Source organism: Theobroma cacao, chromosome 6 (assembly GCF_053813885.1).
Source record: "Theobroma cacao isolate CCN51 chromosome 6, ASM5381388v1, whole genome shotgun sequence".
NCBI classification, from domain to species: Eukaryota; Viridiplantae; Streptophyta; class Magnoliopsida; order Malvales; family Malvaceae; genus Theobroma; species Theobroma cacao.
The window spans coordinates 30,153,725-30,176,554 of NC_142644.1; the positions used below are offsets into that span (position 1 = coordinate 30,153,725).

Sequence of the window (22,830 nt, forward strand, 5' to 3'; positions counted from 1 at the left end):
CAGGTTGAGAAGAGAAAAAGATTCATGTTGCCATTGAGCCCGTGAAGATCAGCTTGTCATGCCTTTTGATCCTCGGCATGGTGGTGGACCTGTAATATTGCATTTTTGCTACAGCAAATGTGGACAAGGTTAAACTTTCTTCCATCCGGTGGCTGAGAAACCTATTGTTTTGTTTTTTTCCTTCCCACTTGAGCATGAAACTGAGTGATTAAAAAACAAAAAGCATCTCTTTATTAAAGATGTGAAATGCAAGAGACATTTTACCCCTCCACCAATTCACTCATGAAAACAACACAAGGGGGGCCCCGAAGGACATCAGGGCAAGATTCTGAAGATAATTTTTACTAGACATAAGATTCATTTGCACTGCAACTCTATCCAATAAAGATATTAAGAATTTAATGCATGGCACATGTGGGAAGTCATGCTTTTTCTAGATCAAAACTTGATGACCATGGTTTCTGCATATCACCAATTTTTCCATGCATGGGTAGTTGGTTAGCTCGAGTTGTGTAGAACAGGGCTTCTGTTAATGGCAAGCTGCATACACCAGAAAATAATTCCAACTAGAGAATTTGTTCTGTTTTTCTTTAACAATTTAAAATATTTATCTGGTAACCACAAGCTAGGTTTACACCAATAAAATCATTAAGCAATAATCTTCTAATTAGCAAATTAGTTTTAGATTGGGCCAACGCAGCCTGCTAGAGAAAAAATTTTGAAGAGTCCAACCAACTAGCCTATATTAATGTTTTCAGATTGGACTCTTTAGCTAGGCAACAAGCCCAGAATAATCTGACCCTGGCCCTCCTCCTTCTTCTTCTTTTATTGTTATTTTTCTCCTTTAGGTGTGAGAGTCGGAGAGTTCTGAGTTCCAAGGGTCTGTCTGATAAGCCGTTTCAAGTAAAAATATCTTCCAGTTTCAATTCGCCAAAATAGTATGGACAATGATGCCTCCTGTCCTGTTTGTTTCCTCGTTTGTCCATTTCTTGTTCTGTCTTTCCTTTTTGTCTTTTGCTAACTTATATTTGTCCATAAAGATGTAGAAGAAACTGGAATTCTAAGCCAACTCAACCCTATTTTAGCATTTAAAAAATTACTAAAAACCAATGGGAACAGTATCATAGTCAACCCCTTGGCATCAATTTTATCACCTATAAGAACACCGGCTCTTTGATTTTGCTAGCCAAAAGTTTTAAAATCTCATATCAGGGAAAAGAAATCACTAAAATGGAAACAATAATTGAGAAAGAAAAGCTGCATTGTCATTTTTTTTTCCAACAATTAATCACAGAGAAATTGGCTGGTAAACAATGGCCTAGAACAAGGAGAACACTTGCACCTTTTTTTTCTCTGAATGCAATCAAAAGGATTACATTTCGTTAATTAAAGCTTCTACCAACAATTTTCTGGAGCTCTTCATCAAGGCAGGACTCAACCTGAACATTAGAGTACAAAATTCCATCTCATCCAAAGCACCATCTCCATTCAAATCGCCTTCTCTCAACATGCAAACCAGTTCCTCATCGGTCATGTCTTGCAATCCAAGCAAAGCCAAGTTCCTCTTCAAGCTCTCGAAAGTGATCATCCCTTTGTCTCCATCCATCAACAACCGAAACCCATTGATCAGCTCCTTCATGAACCCTTCAGCACCTAGTTTCTCCACCATAGCAGGGAAGAAATCCTCGAACACAATCGCATTTTGTGCTGCCATTTTGCGGAATGAAGGCAACCACCACGTCAACAAGCCTTAGCCCTAGAGGAAATTCAGATGGAATGTGGGAATAGAGAAAAAAGGGCGACTAGATACATGGGGTATTTATAGTCTATTCATAAATGCGTAAAATAAAGGGTATAAAATGTCTTAGGAGGAAAGGAAATAGAAATGTTGGAGGAAGGATTGTCGATGACAACCAATGTACAGGTAAGAGGAAGTTGTTTGGGAAGGTTGTTGCAGCCGGCATTTTGCTGGGTATAAATTTCGAGGCAGGTTTCGTTTTGTGAAAACTTCCTCCTTCCTCGAAGTTGCATGGGGGAGGTACCAGTTGGTGCCGCAGGCTTTTTTGCCAAGCTATGAGAATAAAAAACTTTTGGTTTTACACTAGCAAAGGCAATTGCTGGAACACACCTACACTATGGCTAAAATTAATAGTTTGTCTAGTTTTGACCCACCAGCAATTTGAGTCCAAAATGGCACTTTGCACAATGTTGCTAGGTATATATATATATACTATCAACTTTGGGTTTTGAATCTGATTGGATAAGTTGGATGAGTCGCTTTCCTCCAGTTCATCCTAACTGATACTGCTACATGGAAAGCACTACTGCTAAATATATGTACTATGTGAATACAATAGTTGGAAAATATCTGTACAAGATGTTCTTTACATCTTACATCTTGCTTGTGATTATTTAAACTTCGGGAGAATTTTCTCTTTACAAGCTTATGGTCTTTGCAATGAAACCTTCAGAGATAATTCATGTTTTTGTATTGGGATATTGTTGAAGTGAGAAATTGTTGTGTTCAGGGTTTCAGGTAATTTCTTTGTATTATTCATCTGTACATTGACCATGAAATTAATGAGGGTCAGAAATGAGCCTTGATGCTTTGTTAATCCGGTTAACAATGAGAAACTTCTTGTGAGAGTTCCATTTTCCTATTATGAACTGTCAGTCCAGAGAGTGTTTGTCTCTTCTAGTTTCTGAAGGATGGTGGTAATTGACCAAAAATGGAAAGGAAATAAAGGCAAATGCACCGGTGGAATCTGACAACTACGGTTTTTATCAACTCATGAAAGGGTGCTTTTTTGCATTTGTACTGTTGGGTTAAATACTGTCAGTAAATTTCAATTCAGAGTCTACTTGACTTCCATGGGGCAAAGTTTAAATCCTAAAATCGACCCTGACACCCTTCTTCATCATTTGATTGCTATGAGATCTTCCTCTGTGATATGTTAATTGGGGTGCCAGAAACTTGTAATTAAGTGATAGCTCTGGAATCCTAGATATCTTTGTTCCATTGTTCAGACCAAAGAAAACAACATTTTCTTTGGCCAGAGGCAGGGGAGGTGGGCAGAGAGTGATAAATGGCAGTTTCCAACTCTGTAAAGGCTGGTTGCTTTGGAGTCGGAAAGTTCTCAATCTTGCTGCTAAGCATTGAAACAATGTAGACATGTTTGGTCTATCTTTTACAAAAATCTTGAACGCACAGCAGTCCAACATGTATGCATCTCAAAATTTCCCCATGGAAGCATGAATCAAAGATCGTTGGATCGATTAGCATCTTGTCCTCATTCCATGATCTCCAGGCCTGAAAAGTGCAAATATATTAGTTGTGAGACAATGAACTATATATGGAGGCTTGCTTGATTGAATCACTAAATCAGTTAGACTTAAATGTTCCAAAAGGCTAGAAGAATGCTCATCATCAAGAAAACTTGTGTTTCTTCTTCCACCAACAATGTCTAAGGCTAACACCCCGAAGCTAAGTAGATCAGATCATATTTCAGAAACTTGCCCTCTCTTTGCATATTCGAAAGACATGTAACCAACTGCATTGAATAAATAAAAACAATCCTTTTAGCTCAAACAGTGTAATAACATGCTTGACTGTAACAAGTCATTAGCGGTTTACTATGTTCCAACAACTCTTCTAGTGTTGGCGTGATCTTCATTGTTTTTCAAAATAAATTTGAATTTTTTTTTAAATGAGGACTTTCATTGATCAAGACAGAGAATCTTTATAATTTATAAAAGATTTTAGCTTAAAATAGAGGTCAAATACCAACTTGACTTATAAAAAATAATTTAAGTTAAAATTTAAAATTTACTCGTCTTTAAAATTTTATGTATAATTCATAATCAAGATTCTCTTTGAAAATAAATGATAATTTTAATTATTTCTTTTCATTATTTTTAAATTAAGAACCTATTCAATTTGTGGAACTTAAGTGAAATTGACATTGAAAAGGAAAAGGAATCAGAATTTGAGTACTGTTAGATGTGCAAATAATTCCACAAATTTGAGTACGATGGCATGGTAACTCGTGACAGATGCTGAATTGACAACCTGATAGTTAGTTTGTGACATAACATGCACGAACCAAATTATAACATTATCAGGATTTAGAGGTACTGCATTGCAACCTGCCCAATGTCTGGATGGTTGATGATGCTTTCTCCGTTTTCAATCATTGCAGGCTTCACGTATAATGCCAAATAATTACCCTATTTTACTGTTAATACGATCACCAACATCAAAGTAATTATGTTGGCAGCATCATTTGTCAATCCTTTTGATCTAGCGATACTGTTCAAGGTCAACCTTTCTTTAGCAGAAAGCAATGAACGTTAATCAGGAACGTGATTCGGAAACTGCAAATAGGTTTTCAATTCAATTAGTTGCCCTGGAACTAAAAATGTCAGAGTTACAACAAAGGTTTGGACTGATTCATCATCCGCGCCTGTCCGGACATGGTCATTGGATTGTGTTGGTGTTTGTCTCCATTTGCTGTCGTTTGTGAACATGGCAGAATGACAACAAGAATTCTTAATGATTCTGGGTTTCTACTTGTAGTAAGGCTATTCTAAGCAGGGAAACAGACATGACAAAAAAGTTCTGCAGACAATTAGATTAACTAAGCAGAAAACTTTGCTTTTCGCTTCAAATGAGTTGAGGAAAAAGAAACATAACGATTGATTGAAAACAAAATGATTGGAATTGGGTTTGTCCGGCCTGGTACATGGAAAAAAGTTGGAGGTAGTGAACCAAGGCTGGGCAATGTTGGCCCAACGTCTTAATTTCCCATAGGAGAAAAGAAAGTGTACCAGGAGACTAGGACTCTAGACCAAAGTTACAAAAGTCTGCTTCTAATTGGCAAATGATTGAACAAAGAAAGTGATGAACATTTTGTTGACAAACGATCTAGAAATTGACAATAGCTTCCACCAGCAATTTTCTTGAACTGTTCATCAACTCAGGACTCAACCTAAGCATGAGGGTGCAAAACTCCATCTCATTCAAAGCGCCATCCCCATCCAAATCACCTTCTCTCAACATGCAAACCGCCTCCTCGTCACTCATATCTTGCAAACCAAGCAATGCCGAGTTCCTCTTCAAGCTCTCGAAAGTGATCACCCCTTTGTCTCCATCCACAAGCAACTGAAACCCATTGCACAGCTCCTTCATGAAACCGTCAGCACCCAATTTCTCAACCATGGCGGGGAAAAAATCTTCGAACACCACACCATTTTGGGACGCCATTTTTTTGGTTCAAAACGTAAAAGAAAGCTATTAGGTTTTGTATGATTTTGGAAGTAGAGTCGGTACGAGGTATTTATATGTGATTTTGAAGAGAATAAAGCCAAGGGGAAAAAAAAGAGAAGAAATGTTCGAGGAAAGAGTGGTAATGAGAACAAAATAAAGGTGCAGATAAAGGAATGAAGTTGTGTGAGAAGGTTGTCACTGCCCCCGGTAGTTGCTGCCTTTGATTTGTGGCTTTTTGTGTCTCTGAAAATTGTCCTCCTTCCTCGAAGGTGCATGTGGGATGCCTGTAGGTACCACTAGCTTAATTTGGTCATACAAGTATTCTCCGGATAGAGACCCTGTCTTGCATTGGATGCCAATTTTACTCAAGTATTGTAACATCAAAAGTATCTTAAATTTATCAATTATCATTAAATTTTTATAACACGTGAACATCGATTCTCAAACAGACTTAATATAATCAATATTTTTAATTTTATTATTACCAATTATCAAATTAATCTTCTAATTTAGTAAATTATTTTGATTATGAGATTGATGTAACTTGATTTTCTAGTTTTGTGAGCATTGCTGGCATTAGATTTATAGTAGCTTTCTCTTTCATTGAGATTAGTTATGTTGATCAAACAGTAATGAATTTGTTTGCCAAATAAAGATATCCAATGACACCCTTGGACAGGACAGGTCTGGGTCCTATATGGGGGTCGTCTTTTTCCGGCCAGATGCCAAGACGCACCCCAAAGACAGCACTGCCCTTTCACGGCGCCCCTTTGACACCTTCGTGGTTTGCTGCCCCACATGAAGTTTCAAACCTATCCACTGCCCCCACATGAAGTTTCAAACCCATCCACGACAAATCAGACCATACAAAATCAACCGAAATTATACATATTATTATTTATAAATTGTTTAAAATTATTGTAATGAATACCTTAAAACTGATATTTGTATTATCTGATTCTATTATATGAAAGTAAGATATTTTATAATCGAATTTAGATAATAAAATTATTATTCATTACATATTTAAACAGTAATTTTAAAGTATTCATTACTCAAATTTAATTATAAATAATAATATTTAATACTAAATTATATATTATTTATAAATTCTTTAAAATTATTGTAATGCTTATTAATATTCTTAATTAATTTAAATATGATTTTAAATTTTAATTTTTTATGAATTAAATTTAATTTTTTTAATAATATAAATAAAAATTAATTTTAATAGGTATATTTAACAGGTTCAAATATTTAACAGATAGTATTTAAGATATTCAAGTAACAATTTTAAAATTTAATCTGATATTTTTTACATTCAAATATTTTATCAAATAATAAAATTCAAATTAAAATATATAAATACAGTGTCATGTTTTCAAAAGTATATTTTGGTATTGGCCGTAACGTTTGTTTTGGATGGGTTGGACAGTACGGTTTGGCCCATTCTCTAACATAGTCGTAGCCTGATGATTAACGAGGCGTGTGGGCTGCCAAATTGGACTAACGTCTAACGTTATATCGCCTTCTCTGTATGGTTTTCTTGGGCTTCAAGAACACAATAATATAGGTCATAGTACCATTTTTTTAATATTAATTTTTATTATATTGCTTTATATGTGTATGATTTGATATATAAATATCATAATTTTTATTTTAAAATACTATTTTAACAAAAAATAATAAGTGAGAAATAACTAATATAATAAACAATTTAAATGAAAAACACTTTATGTATTAGCATATGAAGTTATTAAACTACATATACTTTCCTTCGATTCAATAAATGACTCTTTCATTCTAGCTATAATATCTAAAAAAATCCTTAAATTATTTTTAAAAAATTAAATAAATCTTTATTTTTCTATTACGTTTAATAAAGTTCCTATATTTTTATTTTAAGTCAAATAAGTCTTTACAACTAATTATTGACTTAATCAAAATATCATTTGTCATGTTATATCACGTGACGTTAATATGACATGTTGACATGTTATAATAAATGATGACATAATATGCTGATTAGACTTGGCAATTCATGTTTTCGTGTCGTAAACGTGTCAGACACGATTAGATACGAAACATATTAAGGCTAAACATGAACACGATGCGTTTAATATTTGTGTCTTAAATTTAAAACATGTACACGTATACGTTTAATAAACGTGTAACACGACACGATATGATTAACACGTTTATTAAACGTGTCAATATAAGATATAACATCATTAATAACATGATTAACACGTTTAACACGATTAAATAAAAATATTTACAATTAAATATAATTTTATTATTTAAATTTAAAATCTATAATTATAAAAATAATTATAACAAAACAAAAATAATAATAACACCAAATATAATACAATTTAATATAGATAACATATGTAAAATTCATTATCATATAATATGATAAAATACATCATTAACATCTAACTTTCAAATACTAATAATATAAAGAATCATTCATAAATTTCAATCGTAATAATTACATTATTACATTTATAAAATTAAAAAAACTTATTAAAATAATTATTTAAAATTATTTATATAAGGTTAAAATAATCTTTAATAATTAATTTTTAATAGGTTAATAAACGTGTCATGTATACACATTTAAACACAATAACATGTTTAAACACAATAACACGATTAAGTAAACATGTTTGTTGTGTCTGACACGTAACACGTTAAGATTAACCCAAAATCTGTTTAATCGTGTTTTCTTGTGTCGTGTTCAAAATCTCCAGGTTTAATGCTGATGTGGTATGATGACATAATCATGTGATATTTTTTACTCTTCATACGAGTGTTATGCTAGCGTCATGTGAATCTAAAATGATAAATGGTATTTTGACTAATGATAATTAATCAACTATTATTTATATGAGTTTATTTAATTTAAAATAAAAATATAAATACTTAATTAAACTCAATAGAATAATAAATCTTATTTAAGATTTTTTGAATAATTCAAGAACTTCCTTTAAGTATTATGCTTCTATTCTATCTGTTTAGATGATACTATGTTCTCACAAGAGAATTGTTTGACCTAACTTGGAAATATATATATATATATATATAATTTTTTTTCTTTTGATGACATATATATTAATTTGTTATGTATATCTTCTTTAGCATGAGAGTTGTTGACACACCAATGTTTTAAGCCAATTAGCCCAGAAAAACAAAGCTAGCCGGATTTGCGCATCATGGTTGCATTCCTGACAATTACTAAGTCCAACTCCATAAAATTAAATAAGCCACCCAATGAAAATGGAAATTGACAATCACCCTTCGTTTTCGATTGGCTACAAGATTGTAAGAAGAAAGAATGAACTTTGTTATTGTCAGTTGACAATATTATTTTAACAACATTCGGCACTAGACAATCACTTGAAATGTTTGGAAATTGCTTACATGGAGAGTATGTATATATATAACGACTCAAGTTCAACCACTGAGATAATAATTTTTTGAGACTAAATCACTTTTACGTGTCCTTCAAAAGTTTAAATTCAAATTGCTAGTAGTAGTGAATTTGGATTGTTATATAAGTTTTAACAATCACATTCACATCAGATATGTGATGTTGGATATCATAATCTCATCCACTCAAATCTTTAATGTCCTCATCAAGGACACACATCACATTTACAAAATCAAAATCTCATCAGAGGAATGTGAAAATTCAATCATTAGGCACAGAGCACTATCTTCATTGTTTGAAAGTTGCTTACATTCATATAATACAATACTAGTGATTAGGAGGTTCCTATACGTAACAACAAATGTTTTGCCGAAATCCAATAAATCCTTATGGGAATCATAAAATTAACAGGTTCTCTCCACATTATTTTGTTCCTCCTTTTCTTTCTATTATTTTTTCTCCTTTCCATCACCTCCAGGGCTCATGATGAAACCCTAACAATCTCTCCTGGCAAATCCTTGATACTTTTCATCGATCAATTATTGGAAATCCTTGGCTCAATACAAATGGAACAGATGGAAACACAAAAGGTATATATGGCAGCTGATGTACTTATAGAGCTGATCTGAAATTTTTGATGGAGTAGTGTTAGCAACATTATAGTGGCATGAAACTGTTGGACTTTGCCTCACCTGCCCTAGTTAGTGACTTTTTATATTACCCTGGATAGGTATTTATACTATTCAAAATGCGTTTCTAGACTGTAAGATATTAAATTCAAAACATTCATCTAGATTCATGAATACATCATTCATCTAAATTTATGAATTCATTTCAAATTTCAAGTTTAATACGGAACAATTGATACCTTGTTTCAATTTATAGAGAAAAGACAACACATACAAGTAATTATCATAATTACGACAATTCTAGCAACAGTTATGGTTGTCATCTTGTTATTAGTTGGAAGGAGGAAAGAGGAGACATGTTCAGAAGTTTTGTCTCACAATGTGCTTGAGAAATGCCAAAGTACTGGTGTCAAATTTCAGGAGCTTCAACTATTAGATTTTGAGAAACTAGCAACTGCAACAAACAAGTTTCATACCGCCAATAAGCTTGGGAAGGGTGGTTTTGGTGTAGTATACAAGGTGATGGCTTTTACAAGAGATCCATTTCCGGCCCATATCCTTTCCTGTTGAGCATTAACAAAGACAAGAACATATAGGCAGCCCATACTGTGGTTTTCTAAGTTGATTACAGCTCCTTCTTGGGAAAGTTCCAAGATGGGCAGGAAATAGCAGTGAAAAGTCTTTCAAGAGCATCTGGACAGGGGATAGAAGAATTCATCAACGAGGCAGTTGTGATTTCTCAACTTCAACACCGGAATCTAGTAAGGCTTCTTGCAGCTGCATTGATAAGGAAGAAAAGATGCTAGTCTATGAATACATGCCAAACAAGAGCTTGGATCTTTTTCTCTTTGGTTAGAGCATGTTCACAACTCTTTCTGTCATTTTAAATGTTACAATCCCATTGCATTGCATACTAATGTTATCCTTTTTTTTTTTAGATTCACAAAAATGAAAATCTCTTGATTGGAGAAAACCTTTCAATATAATAGAAGGAATTAGTCGTGGACTTCTGTATCTTCACAGGAATTTCAGATTACAAATTGTGTATAGAGATTTAAAAGCAAGCAATATTTTGTTAAATGAAGAGCTAAATCCAAAATTTTCAAAATTTGGATTAGCAAAGATTTTTTGCAGCAAGGAATGTCAAGCCAATACTAGGAGAGTTTGTGATACATAGTAAGCTATTGTTTTTTATCCAATTATAAGAATTTTGTTTATATCACTTTTTAAGTTAAAAAAATTATCTTGCATATCGATGATGAAATACAGTAATTATACGTCACCCGAATATGCAAGGAAAGGACAATTTTCAAAAATATATGATGTTTTTAGATTTAGGGTATTGACTTTGGAGATCGTCACTGGAAGAGGAAATTCAAGTTTTCTTGACGACGAGCATTCATTGAGCCTTCTGGGATACGTAAGTATAACAATCATTCTTGTGAACCCCGTTGTTCATTAACAATAAAACTTAAATCCCAATGCGTATAACAGTACTTAATAACATTTGCACTTTTTCAGGCAAGGAAATTGTGGAGTGATGGCGTCATTTTGGCCTTGATAGATCCAGCCATCTCCGATCCAAGTTCTCACAAGGAAATTTCGAGATGCTTACATGTGGGACTGCTATGTGTGCAATACTTTGCGAAGGATCGGCCAACCATGTCGACAGGGACTTTGATGCTTAGTACGTAGTGAGATAGAAAACCTTCCTACAACCAAGCAATCACGATTCATTGATGAGAAAATTGAAATGGATCAGTACTCTCAGACAAGCCAAAAAAGTTGAATCATTGACAATTGATGAGGCAGCAAAACCAACGCCTTTTCTCATATCAAAAAGGAGTTTGACTATGGCAATGTGTGGTGGGTTCAAGTTTCGGGTGTTTCTTCACTCATTCTAAAGGGACTTTCATCTACTTCACATTGGAATGACTCAAGTTCCTTATCTTCAAAGGGGCTTCCTCTTCAACCTCTCCTTGATGCCAAATGGGTGTTTCCTGCCTAGTGGTAGTCTTGTACATATGTTTCATGCTTGGTGGTAGTCTTGTACAGGCAAAAGCTCAAGAGGAGGGAAGAAAGTCCAAGGTGTTAAAGTGCAGTGAAGTTCCTTTTTCTGTTTTTATACAGAACATATTATTAGATTATTATTATTTAAGAATTATAAATATAATAACATTTTTTTATTTAATTTACATGTATTAAGATTTTAAGCTAGTTATATTTTATTTAAAAATAAAACACTTATTTTATTTAATTTTTTTGTTAAATATTAGATAACATGAAATAAAGTTTATTAGGATGTAGATCTAAATAGAACCTTTACGTTTAGTTATGAGATTAAAGTTGAGAGTTAATAAAGAATATTTTTTTAAGTAAAATTACTTATTTTTTTAGATTCTTTTTAAAAAGTAAAAGGCTTTTTTATATAATTGATCTAGCCAATTAAAATGAGATTTTGATTAATTTTTACATTAGTGAAGTTTTTCAATCTTGTCAAAATTGATGATTCACCTTAATGAAATTTTTAACTTCACCATGATTAATGTGTTTCACAAAATTTAAGTGTTTTCACAATGAGAGTGTCAGTTTTTCTCTTCTTTCTTTTTTGTGTCAAATTGTTCGTCGGTTAGAGTAGGGGAGGAAGGTAGAGCAGTGAAAAGAAAGGGAAAAAGACGACGCATATCGAGTTGGGTTTCTCAATGGAGACATTCAAACACATACGAACGGGCAGGGAAAGGGGAAGAATGTAGGGGCAGAGGATTTCCATCCGTCAAAGGACAATCGAATAATAAAGAAAAAGACAAAAGAAATTTCACGACCGCATTCATTGCAAATCATATGTTCCCCAAATCAAACTGAACTGTTTCGGTCTTTTCAAGTCTAAGCATTCACAATTACGGTCAATGAAATCAAACCGCGTGCATAGTTCATTAGAGCTAGCAAAGAAAGAAAAAATAAAATTTCTGTGAACAAACCAAAACACTGTTGATGGCATTGGTTTGAGAACATTGTCGGAGCTTGCATGGAAGACAAGCAGTTTAGTTATGGAGGCAGTGGCACATTACCACTAGCTCTTCTCTTGCTATCTTGCTTTTGTTTGCAATTTGGTAGTGGAGTAGACAGTACTATCACATCGTCTAAATCCATCAAAGATCCTGAAGCTATTATCTCTGATCGTGGCGTTTTCCGATTGGGATTCTTCAGCCTTGCTAATTCCACCAACCGTTACGTTGGGATCTGGTACAATCGCATTCCTGTACAAACTGTCATATGGGTAGCCAACAAAAATAAACCTCTAAGGGACTCTTCTGGAATCCTGACGATATTTGAGGATGGAAATCTTGTTCTTTTGAATGGAAAGAAACAAATTCTTTGGTCATCAAATGTCACAAATCCAATTTCGAATGCCAGCGCCCAGCTCCTTGATTCTGGAAACCTTGTCTTGCTAGGTAGCACCTCTCGAACAATCATGTGGGAGAGTTTCAATCATCGTTCTAATACATTAGTGCAAAACGCGAAATTACGTACAGATATAAGACCAGGTGAGAAACTGCGGATAACGTCATGGAAAAGCCCTTCTGATCCATCTGATGGTAACGTCTCTGCCGGTATAGATCCTCTCAACATTCCTGAAGCTTTCATTTGGAACAATAATCGGCCATATTGGAGAAGTGGTCCGTGGAATGGTCAGGTATTTATTGGAGTACCACAAATTTATTCCGTTTATCTTGATGGGTTCAGTCTCATAGATGACAAACAAGGGTCAATTTATATCAGTTTTGCTTTTGCTAACCTGTCTTTATCGTATATTCTCTTGGATTCACAAGGAAATTTAGCATTACGAGCTTGGGATGATAAGCAGGGGGACTGGGTGACATTTTGGTCTCTTCCAGAGACCGAGTGTGATGTTTATGGCCAATGTGGGGCATTTGGAAGCTGTGATTCACTCAAACCATCAATTTGCAGTTGTCTAAGAGGGTTTGAACCCAAGATTATAGAGGAATGGAATAGAGGGAATTGGACTAGTGGATGTGTTAGAAGTAAACCATTACAGTGTGAAAGAGTGAACAACAGCAGTGAACTAGGCAAAGAAGATGGGTTTTTAAAGCTGGGGATGATGAAAGTGCCAGATTTTGCACAGTGGTCACGGGCCGGCTCGGAATATGAATGCGAAGAGTTCTGCCTGAGAAATTGTTCCTGTATTGCCTATGCATATGATGCTGGTATCGGTTGTATGTCATGGAGTGGAAAATTAATTGACATACAGAAATTCCCCAGAGGGGGAAAAGATCTTTACATTCGCGTGGCACATTCAGAACTTGGTAAATTGTTCTATTTTCTTTGATTCATCTTTAACGTTCTTATTGCTTCAATTATCTGCAATTTCTGCCGGTCTCTGATAAGTAAGTTCCACTCCACACGCTCCCACCCCCCTCCAAAATAAAGAAGGTAGAATTTATATTCTGCTTTGGTAGATAATTCTAATTATCTAACACAATTTTTGAATTTGCAGATAAAAGGACAGATACAAAAACAATTATCATCATAGCACTGATAGTAGGAACAAGCATTATACCCATCTGTGTATTTTTCTCATGGAAGCGGATGCCTAAACTCAGAGGTAACAATTCCTTTGTATTGTTAAAAAACAAAGAGAAAAAATGAATTTGAATAGGATACTATGTTGAGCCCTTTCATTGAAATTCTATCTGTTATTAAAAATCTGTTATGGTGTCAGAGTAGTGAGCTCATAGATTACTTTTTTTGCTCAGTAGCTTATAGATCACTTACTACTGGTTTTATATCAGCAAGGAAAGAAAAAGGTGGGGAGCAGCTATGGCTCAGTAGAGGAAAGGCACGTCCAAATTTTGTGAGTGATAATGTTCATGGAGACAACATAAATCAAGCTAACCACCAGGAGCTACCACTTTTCAATTTTGAGGAGCTAGCAACGGCAACAAACAACTTTCATCCTACAAACAAGCTAGGGCAGGGTGGTTTTGGTCCAGTTTACAGGGTATAATATTGGTTTTCAGAAGGTTACTTATTAGTATATATGTTGCATTTCCTTGAACAGACTTTGCTTTTCAGGGAAAATTGCAAAATGGAAAGGAAATAGCAGTCAAGAGATTGTCAAGAGCCTCTGGACAGGGGTTAGAAGAATTAATGAATGAAGTGGTGGTGATCTCTAAACTCCAACATCGCAATCTTGTCAGATTACTGGGCTGTTGTGTTGAAGAAGACGAGAAGATGCTGGTATACGAGTATATGACAAACAAAAGCTTGGATGCGTTTCTTTTTGGTTAGAGCAAACTCATGCCTTCCTATCTACGTCCCTTCTTATTGTTGCATTGACTTGTTTTATCAACATATACTGTGTTAACCAAATTCCTTGTTTCATTCCTTCTTTTGGTAACATATGACATAGATCCAGTCCAACAAGAAATCTTAGATTGGAGAAAACGCTTCAACATTATTGAAGGAATTAGTCGAGGCCTTCTTTATCTTCATAGGGATTCTAGGTTACGAATTATTCATAGAGATCTAAAGGCTAGTAACATCTTATTGGATGAAGAGCTGAATCCAAAAATTTCAGATTTTGGGATGGCTAGGATTTTTGGGGGCAATGAAAATCAAGCCAATACTACAAAGGTTGTTGGAACCTAGTAAGTGGACATATATATCTCAGACATATAATGCTAAATTAATGTAGCTATATGTGCTAAGAAAATATGGTTGTTTTTGGATTTTGAAATGTAGTGGCTACATGCCTCCTGAGTATGCAATGGCAGGGCGATTTTCAGAAAAATCTGATGTATTCAGCTACGGAGTCCTGCTACTAGAGATTGTCAGTGGGAGAAAAAACACAAGCTTTTATGGTAATGAAGATTCTATTAGCCTCTTGGGATATGTAAGTTTACTTGATCATGGCCTCACATAAGATTTAATCTTCAATATCTGATAGTTCCATTGTCAAGCTAACACTCAGTAATTTTAATCAGGTATGGAAATTGTGGAATGAAGACAACATATTGGCTTTACTACATACAGGGCTGTATGATCCATGCTATCAGAGGGAAATTGTAAAATGCATACATGCGGGATTGCTGTGCGTGCAAGAATTTGCAGAAGACAGACCAACCATATCTACCGTTATTTCGATGCTTAATAGTGAGATTGTTGATCTTCCAGCTCCAAAACAGCCTGCTTACACCGGCCGACTGATTGCCTCAGGTGCAAGGTCCCCTCAAAATAATCTAAACCATTGCTCTATTAACAAGGTGACCCTCACCACTGTTGAAGGCCGATAAGAAGCTAGTTTTTGAGATAGTATATATGTATATGTATCTATATATTTATGCATGCTTTCTGGTAGGGAAAAAGTGTAGTAATCTTGGTGCATGATTCCTGCATGGAGCATGGTAGACCCAAGAAAGAATGCTTTATATTGAAATTGTAGACCTTTTTCTTTTCTTGGGGTCTGAGATTGTGAACCTTCTTGCTCCAGTACAGAGCACTCTCAACCAATAATATGGCTGGTCCATTAACAACTTCAATTTCAGATTGTCTGACCAGGGTTTGCAATAAGGCTAGTTGATTCTTCCTTATCAAGTTCAAAGCCAGCAAAATATCTCTAAACTGTCAAACAGCCATAGATATTGTAAAGTTGGCCCTTTGGTGTAATATTTAGATCAAAACTCGAAAGTGGGAAAAGAAACTTTAGGTATTAAAATAATTAAAAATTAGCCAAGGGAATATAATCATGTGTTGAATTATCATTTGACTGTTAATTATTCAAAATGGTGTAAATAGATTTTTTGCAGAATATCAACTCAGATGGTCCAGAAAAGTTGCAGCCACCAGCACTAATGATCATATACCTTTAACTTTACCTCCATGTGTAACAGGGATGGAAATTAATGATCACGGGAACAGGCAATAGCTCAGCATCCAAATCCTGCATGATTAAATAAATGAACATGAATTTAGACCTTAATTTAATTTAAAAATTCCAAATCCATTTTTCTTTGCTACAGATTCTAATAGGATCGATGCTGAGTTTGCAATCCAGATTAGCTTTTAAGTATCAAAAAGCAATGCCAAACTGACCCTGAATCCATTAAAAAATCCTGGACCTATGTATAGTCAGTCTAGTGGTGGGGTTAGTTTTCTGCTTGGGAGTCTTCCGCCTTGCTAATTTTATCTTTATGGCAGCTGTATGTGGGGAAAAGGTAGGGAAATATGGGCATCCTGATTTCCTGCACAAATCTACCATATGGGTGGCCAACAGAAAGAAGCTACTGGAGGGCTTCTCTGGGATTTGTATGATGTTTGAGACTGGCAATCTTGTTTTGGAACGACGAGTCTCAGGAAGAGAATCTTCGGTCATCTAGATTCTAGAGAGTAGAAACCTTGTTTTGCAGGATAGTATCACTGCAGTGAGAATATGGGAGAGCTTGCTACAGCTTAATTTCCAATGCCTTACTGCCAACCACTAAGTATAATGTTGGACTCGGAAGACAACTGACAGCATATTTTCTTTTAAGAAATCTAGTTGCTTCTGCTTTCCCTACAAAAATTGCCAAAAATAAGCCAACTATGCCCGGCTAGCATGATACTCGTGTCAATGATAAGCAAAATCGTCAACCTTCCAGCCTTAGCAAAGATTCCTTGTATAAACATCAGAGAATCATCCAATCAAATGGAAAAAAGTCTTTGGTAAAAGGCCATTGACATAGAACTGGTGGTACTGTTGTAGCCTGGTGGTTGGTTGATCAAGAAAGCGACGTTTGGGGAGTTCAGACACCACTTGGGACAATATTTGCAGACTTGCAGCATGAGGCTTTGAAACTAGGCTTGGTTTTTTTTTTTCCATCAATTCCAAGCTGTTACCTAGTTCTTTAATCTTTCCTATCTAACCAAATCTTGTTTTTTACCTTGATTGCTATGATTTCTTTTAGTACTTTAGCTCTATCTTAAGTCCATCTTTGTTGAGCAGTTTGTTGCTCCTTTTTCTTTTAATCTAATACAAAATGGGAGAGCATCAGAAACTGCCATTTCTCAACCACTCTTTGCTTAATTGCTTCTTTACATACTTCCTAAAATTGATACTTTAAATACAATAAAAAAACACTTTGAAAATTAACTATTCTATTTACAGGATAATTCTGTGTTTGCTGGTCTGTTCAGCATTTCGAATCCTGCCAAAACCAACTATTTTATAAATTCTTCAGTGACTGACATTTCATTGGCAATCATAAATTCTTCTGACTAGGACTCCAGCACAAAAGAACAATCGACAAGTCCAAATAATACAGCTCAAAATCCAATTGCTTAAATTTAATCATAAACTAATCTCGGGTGCATGGTATCTAACTAAACCTCTCTTTAATAAAAACCCCACCAGAAATTTCCTGGAAAACTTCAATGATTGACCCAGATGACCAAGGGCCCTTAGATTCTCCGCATTGGTACATGCCATTCCAAAATAGTCAAAATTCAGGGCAGAAAATGGTCCGGATTGGGTGGCTGATGGATCCTTAATTAATGACCTTGGTCAACTTTATTTTCTCAAGTGGGTGTTGTAAGAATTCTCCTACTATTATGGTTTGATCGAGGTACTATGCATTTTAAACCAAGTTGTGAGTCTACACGCATGGGTAGGGTGGTCCCAAGGCAAAAGCCGTCTATTTTGGAGTTCAGCACACCAGCCAACCCTTCAACGCCGTCTGGCACCCAACTTGCATAATAGTCTATGTTCAAAACGGAAAGAAGCAAAAGGAAATTAGAAAATTTGACTCTCGGGGGGAAAAGCGTCTCATAACATAAGTCCTAGTACTTAAAGTTTTCATGATTGAACTTATTTCATTTAACTTCTACTCAATCAAACTTGGCCTGTCACTATTGCTTGTGCAACATGTTGCTTGGCAGCACGTATAATTTGAAATTAAGAATGTTGAATTTACTATCACATCAGAGTAAAGAATTATTATGAATTTAATGCTTCTAAGCTGAGAAACCAATTGAGGTCGGTGGTTTTGTCACAGTATAATCGTTTTCATCTCCTTAGATTCAGAGATCGTAAAAGGCACGCGGTGCGGTTTTCTTGACCGATCACCTAAGCAAATGGTTCTCATGTTTTTCATCTGGTCATAACTTTAAACCGAGTAAAATTTCCCTATCAAGGTTTTTGACGTGTGACATCTGCTACATTGGCAGCAGAATAACTTTTTAAAGTTCTCCGGTATTGGTTTCTGCAGGTTTTAAAGTCTAACTTGTAGTCCTGATCTCGTAGGCAAAACCAAGGCCACCATTTGAATCTTCTTTTTTCTGAATTCTACTCATATTTTAGTATCTACTTCTTCTAAGAAGTCTGCCATTAATCTCTGCATTTTGTTAGAGACTGTGATATGGAAACTAATAGTAACAAGAACCCAGTTTCTTTCTTTCTTGCTTCATTCATCTTTCTTCTATACTTTCTTCCTCAGTTTTGCCATGCGGTTGACAGAATCACGCCAGGCCAAACGATAAGGGATGGCGACACGTTGGTATCCAGGGCTGAGATTTTTGAACTGGGATTCTTCAATCCTGAAAACTCAACATTCATATTTGTCGGGATATGGTACAGGATTGATGTGAAAGCAGTCGTATGGGTTGCAAATAGAGACAGACCAATATCTGGCAGAAGTGGAGTTTTGAGGATCGGAGTTGATGGTAACTTGGTTGTTCTGGATGGAAACAACAATTTAGTTTGGTCCTCTAATGTTTCAGGCTTATCAAACAACACTACAGCAGTTCTCTGGGATACGGGAAATTTTGTTCTATCGAGCAATGAAAGTGTTGATGATACCCACTGGCAGAGCTTCGACAATCCAACTGATACATTTCTGCCTGGAATGAGAGTTCCAGTGAATTCTGCAATCGGAGAGTACCCTGCTTTCCATGCATGGAAATCAGCCAGTGATCCTTCTCCAGGAAACTACAGTATGGGTGTTGATCCTCATGGAGGACCACAGATAGTAATATGGGATCACGGGAGAAGGCGATGGAGAAGTGGACAGTGGAATGGAGTGATTTTTACAGGTGTCCCCAATATGAGTAGTATTGCTAGTTTTTTGTATGGCTTTAAGCTTTCTCAGCTTGATGAAAATAGGACCCAGTATTTTACATATTATCCACCGAATCCTTCTAATTTATTGAGATTTCGGATAGGCTGGGAGGGAAGGGAGCAGCAGTTGATGTGGGATGATGGCGAGAAGAAATGGAAAGTTCTGCAACAACAGCCTGACCTTGCAAATCAATGTGAACTTTATAATCATTGTGGGAATTATGCGACCTGTGACAACTTAAATTCTCCAAAGTGCAACTGCTTAAAAGGGTTTAGACCAAAGCTTCAAGATCAGTGGAATAGAGGGAATTGGTCAGGTGGGTGTGAACGGAGGACCGAACTGCAGTGCCAGAGGACTAATGGTGCAGCAGGGGAAAACGGTAAACCAGATGGCTTTAAGGGATTGAAGTGCACGAAGTTACCCGATTTGGCAAACTTAACGCTATCCGCGGGGAACTCAGAGGCGTGTAGAACAAGCTGCTTGGGAAATTGTTCATGTAGGGCGTATGCATTTATTTCTGGGATTGGATGCATGACATGGACAGTAGACTTGATTGATCTTCATTTCGACCAAAGTGGAAGTTTACAGTTCTTCCTGCGTCTCCATCATTCTGAATTAGGTAAGGTACATATTGTTTTTTGTTGTTATGGTCCATTAAGTTTTCACTAGGTCATTTTGGTCATAGAGTAGTCCTAAATTTTGTGAAGTTTTACCTTTCAGTTGGTTTAATTCCTAAACCTTCCTGTTCTTGCCAAATTTCTTCAGAATGCAGCTACTAAATCAGGTAGGTGTCATGATTCTTGAATAGAGGTGCTTTTTAGGCATATAGTGAAGTGCATTATGTTAGTGGGCTAAATGGCTGTGATCATTCACTTTTGTAAAGTTAACATTTTCTGCTGCATTTAGCTGCTAAATCTGAAACATTAACATACTAACACCTTGCTTATTTCACTTCAAAATCAGATGGCAGGAGGAAAATATCCATCCTTGTGATTATTATAATTACTGTGCTGGGGGCATGCTTCTTGGTGGTGTCTCTATGGCTACTATGGAGATACAGGAATAAACTGAAAGGTGAGATTTCCTTTGGAGGTATGATTTCCTTTAAAGAGGCAGCTTAGAATAAGGCTGTCTGCTAGTCTACTACTTGATATTAATTTTTCAACTCTTTCTTTAAGGTTTGCCTGCAGTTTCATCAATGCCATGTTGCAAGGACGATGATGTAGCAGTTTTTGATGTGTCCAAGAGCAAAGAATTTTCAGCAGATCTTTCAGGACCATCTGACATCCTTATAGATGGGAATCAAATTAATGGGCCAGAATTACCAATGTTTAGCTTTAGTTGTGTGGCAACTGCAACAGAGAACTTTTGTGTAGCAAACAAACTTGGGCAGGGGGGATTTGGTGATGTATTCAAGGTGACTTTCTAAAGTTAGTTACAAAATAGTAATGAGTGTAATGTTATTGAATTAAAGGTCATAACAGCCTTTTTTTTCCATCAACAGGGAGAGCTTCCTGGAGGTCAAGAAATAGCTGTAAAGAGGCTTTCAGGACATTCCGGCCAAGGCTTAGAGGAGTTCAAAAATGAGATTATCCTGATTGCTAAACTGCAGCACAGAAATCTTGTTAGACTCTTGGGCTGCTCCATTCAAGGGGAAGAGAAGATGCTGATTTACGAGTACATGCCCAACAAAAGTTTGGACAACTTTCTTTTTGGTATGCTCCTAATCATCCTTATCGTAGAGGTCTTTGTTGTCTTGTAGAGAAAAATGGCAAAACCTGGAGTTATTAGCTTTTGTAGCTGTTTGTTTATACTGACAGTTGTTTCCTGATAAAATTTATGGCAGATGAAGCCAAGCAAGCCCAGCTAGACTGGAGAACCCGCCTTAGCATTATTGAAGGCATTGCAAGAGGACTCCTTTACCTCCATCGAGATTCAAGACTTAGAATAATTCATAGAGACTTAAAGACTAGCAACATTTTGTTGGATGCAGAAATGAATCCAAAGATCTCAGACTTTGGCATGGCCAGAATATTTGGGGGTAACCAAAATGAAGCAAATACAGTTCGAGTAGTTGGCACATAGTAAGCAGTACATGTTTATAGATGTTTACAGAAGAAGCTCAAATTTCAACGTTCAAACAATGTCAATAGCTTGACAGACCTAACCCTTTCTTTCCTGTCTTAAAATGCAGTGGATATATGTCTCCTGAATATGCAATGGAAGGCCTATTTTCAGTGAAGTCAGATGTGTACAGCTTTGGGGTATTATTGCTTGAAATTGTTAGTGGCCGGAGGAATACTAGCGTTCGTTCATCCCAACACACAAGTCTTATCGGATATGTAAGTACAAAACGAACCATTTGCAGCCAAGCTAACCATGAAGCTAGAATTTGAAAATTTTTGTGTTATCATCTGTTGAAGTCTTGAAGCTGGCAATACTAATATTGAATTTTGAACTGGTTTCAGGCATGGCATCTTTGGAGTGAAGACAAAGCAATGGATCTCGTTGACCCTTCGATTCAGGATTCATGCTTTCCAACTGAAGTGCTGAAATGCATACACATAGGCATGCTGTGTGTGCAGGATAATGCAATGCACAGACCAACAATGGCAGCCGTGGTGCTAATGCTTGAGAGTGAAACTCCAACGCTTCCCATGCCTAGACAACCCACATACACTTCCATGAGGAGTTCTATAGATGCAGAATTCACTATGGATGGTCAAGAAATTGTATCTTCAAATGATGTCACGGTGACAATGGTAGTTGGAAGATAGATTGATTTGTTACTTTCCCTTCCATTGTTTTCATATTACACCATTCAAAATTTTCCTGAACCTGGTGTTTTCTGCTTCTCTTGCTTGAAGTAATAGAGTTGTTCCATTAAAGCCCGCTCAGCTACAGGGGTAGGCCGGTAGCATGGATGAGTGCAGGAAGCACGGGACCTACCTAATTATCAAGGAATTGTACATGCAGTCAAACTTCAATGGGATATATTTGTAATTATATAAGGTTTTTTTTTTGGGGGGTTCATTGTAACTGAGATTTTTCACTTATTAATGTGCGATTGATTACTCATAAACTTTCCCCTGTTTCCAACAATGAGTACTCATAAAGCAGAAGAAGCCATTGACTTGGCCCATGCCCACCTTCCCAGAATACAAACGAGAGAACCCTTGCTTACAGCCTTTGGGCCATTTGTTTTCTTCTCTGGAAGGAAGGCCCTTTTTAGCCCATCTTGTTCTATTGCTTAATTAATTGCAAATATCTCCCAATCTTATTCTTTCATATCACGCCAAGGCCCTAAGTTTAATTAAATAATCACAGGTTTTCTTTCACGCTTCAAAAAGCATAATTAATCATCCGGAATTTTAAAGAAAAAAAATA

At 35.9% G+C, this 22,830-nt stretch overlaps 2 protein-coding genes and 2 pseudogenes across 5 annotated transcripts; 2 read left to right on the forward strand and 2 right to left on the reverse strand.

Moving 5' to 3' along the window:
* Positions 1-1,243: 1,243 nt before the first annotated feature.
* LOC18596991 (calcium-binding protein KRP1 pseudogene) lies at positions 1,244-1,930 on the reverse strand (annotated as a pseudogene).
* A 2,675-nt stretch (positions 1,931-4,605) lies between these two features.
* On the reverse strand, positions 4,606-5,317 carry LOC18596992 (calcium-binding protein KRP1 pseudogene; annotated as a pseudogene).
* Positions 5,318-12,329: 7,012 nt separating this feature from the next.
* On the forward strand, positions 12,330-15,891 carry LOC18596993 (G-type lectin S-receptor-like serine/threonine-protein kinase At1g11300). Its single transcript, XM_018123208.2, has 7 exons — positions 12,330-13,656; positions 13,848-13,955; positions 14,143-14,351; positions 14,426-14,636; positions 14,763-15,000; positions 15,095-15,245; positions 15,337-15,891. The coding sequence occupies exons 1-7, from the start codon at positions 12,357-12,359 to the stop codon at positions 15,643-15,645; spliced, it is 2,526 nt and encodes an 841-aa protein (XP_017978697.2). The 5' UTR covers positions 12,330-12,356; the 3' UTR covers positions 15,646-15,891.
* A 2,687-nt stretch (positions 15,892-18,578) lies between these two features.
* Positions 18,579-22,525, forward strand: LOC18596995 (G-type lectin S-receptor-like serine/threonine-protein kinase B120). Of its 4 annotated transcripts, none has more exons than XM_088807262.1 (8): positions 18,579-20,062; positions 20,407-20,517; positions 20,622-20,860; positions 20,948-21,158; positions 21,290-21,527; positions 21,638-21,785; positions 21,912-22,205; positions 22,311-22,525. In XM_088807262.1, the coding sequence occupies exons 1-8, from the start codon at positions 18,745-18,747 to the stop codon at positions 22,311-22,313; spliced, it is 2,562 nt and encodes an 853-aa protein (XP_088663388.1). In that variant the 5' UTR covers positions 18,579-18,744; the 3' UTR covers positions 22,314-22,525. The 4 variants fall into 4 exon arrangements, with proteins under 4 accessions (XP_088663388.1, XP_088663387.1, XP_088663389.1 ...); XM_088807263.1 differs by having other exon boundaries at positions 18,580-19,417; positions 19,547-20,062; positions 21,912-22,525; XM_088807261.1 differs by having other exon boundaries at positions 20,634-20,860; positions 21,912-22,525.
* The last annotated feature ends 305 nt before the right edge of the window (positions 22,526-22,830 follow it).

Bases quoted from the DNA above. Each gene is read 5' to 3' on its own strand.
- LOC18596995 (XM_088807260.1), top strand. From the start codon at position 18,745: ATGGAAACTAATAGTAACAAGAACCCAGTTTCTTTCTTTCTTGCTTCA. The intron at 20,861-20,947 runs GTGACTTTCTAA...TTCCATCAACAG, and splicing joins GATTTGGTGATGTATTCAAG to GGAGAGCTTCCTGGAGGTCA. The intron at 21,786-21,911 runs GTAAGTACAAAA...AACTGGTTTCAG, and splicing joins ACACAAGTCTTATCGGATAT to GCATGGCATCTTTGGAGTGA.
- LOC18596993 (XM_018123208.2), top strand. From the start codon at position 12,357: ATGGAAGACAAGCAGTTTAGTTATGGAGGCAGTGGCACATTACCACTA. The intron at 14,352-14,425 runs GTATAATATTGG...TTTGCTTTTCAG, and splicing joins GTTTTGGTCCAGTTTACAGG to GGAAAATTGCAAAATGGAAA. The intron at 14,637-14,762 runs GTTAGAGCAAAC...CATATGACATAG, and splicing joins CTTGGATGCGTTTCTTTTTG to ATCCAGTCCAACAAGAAATC.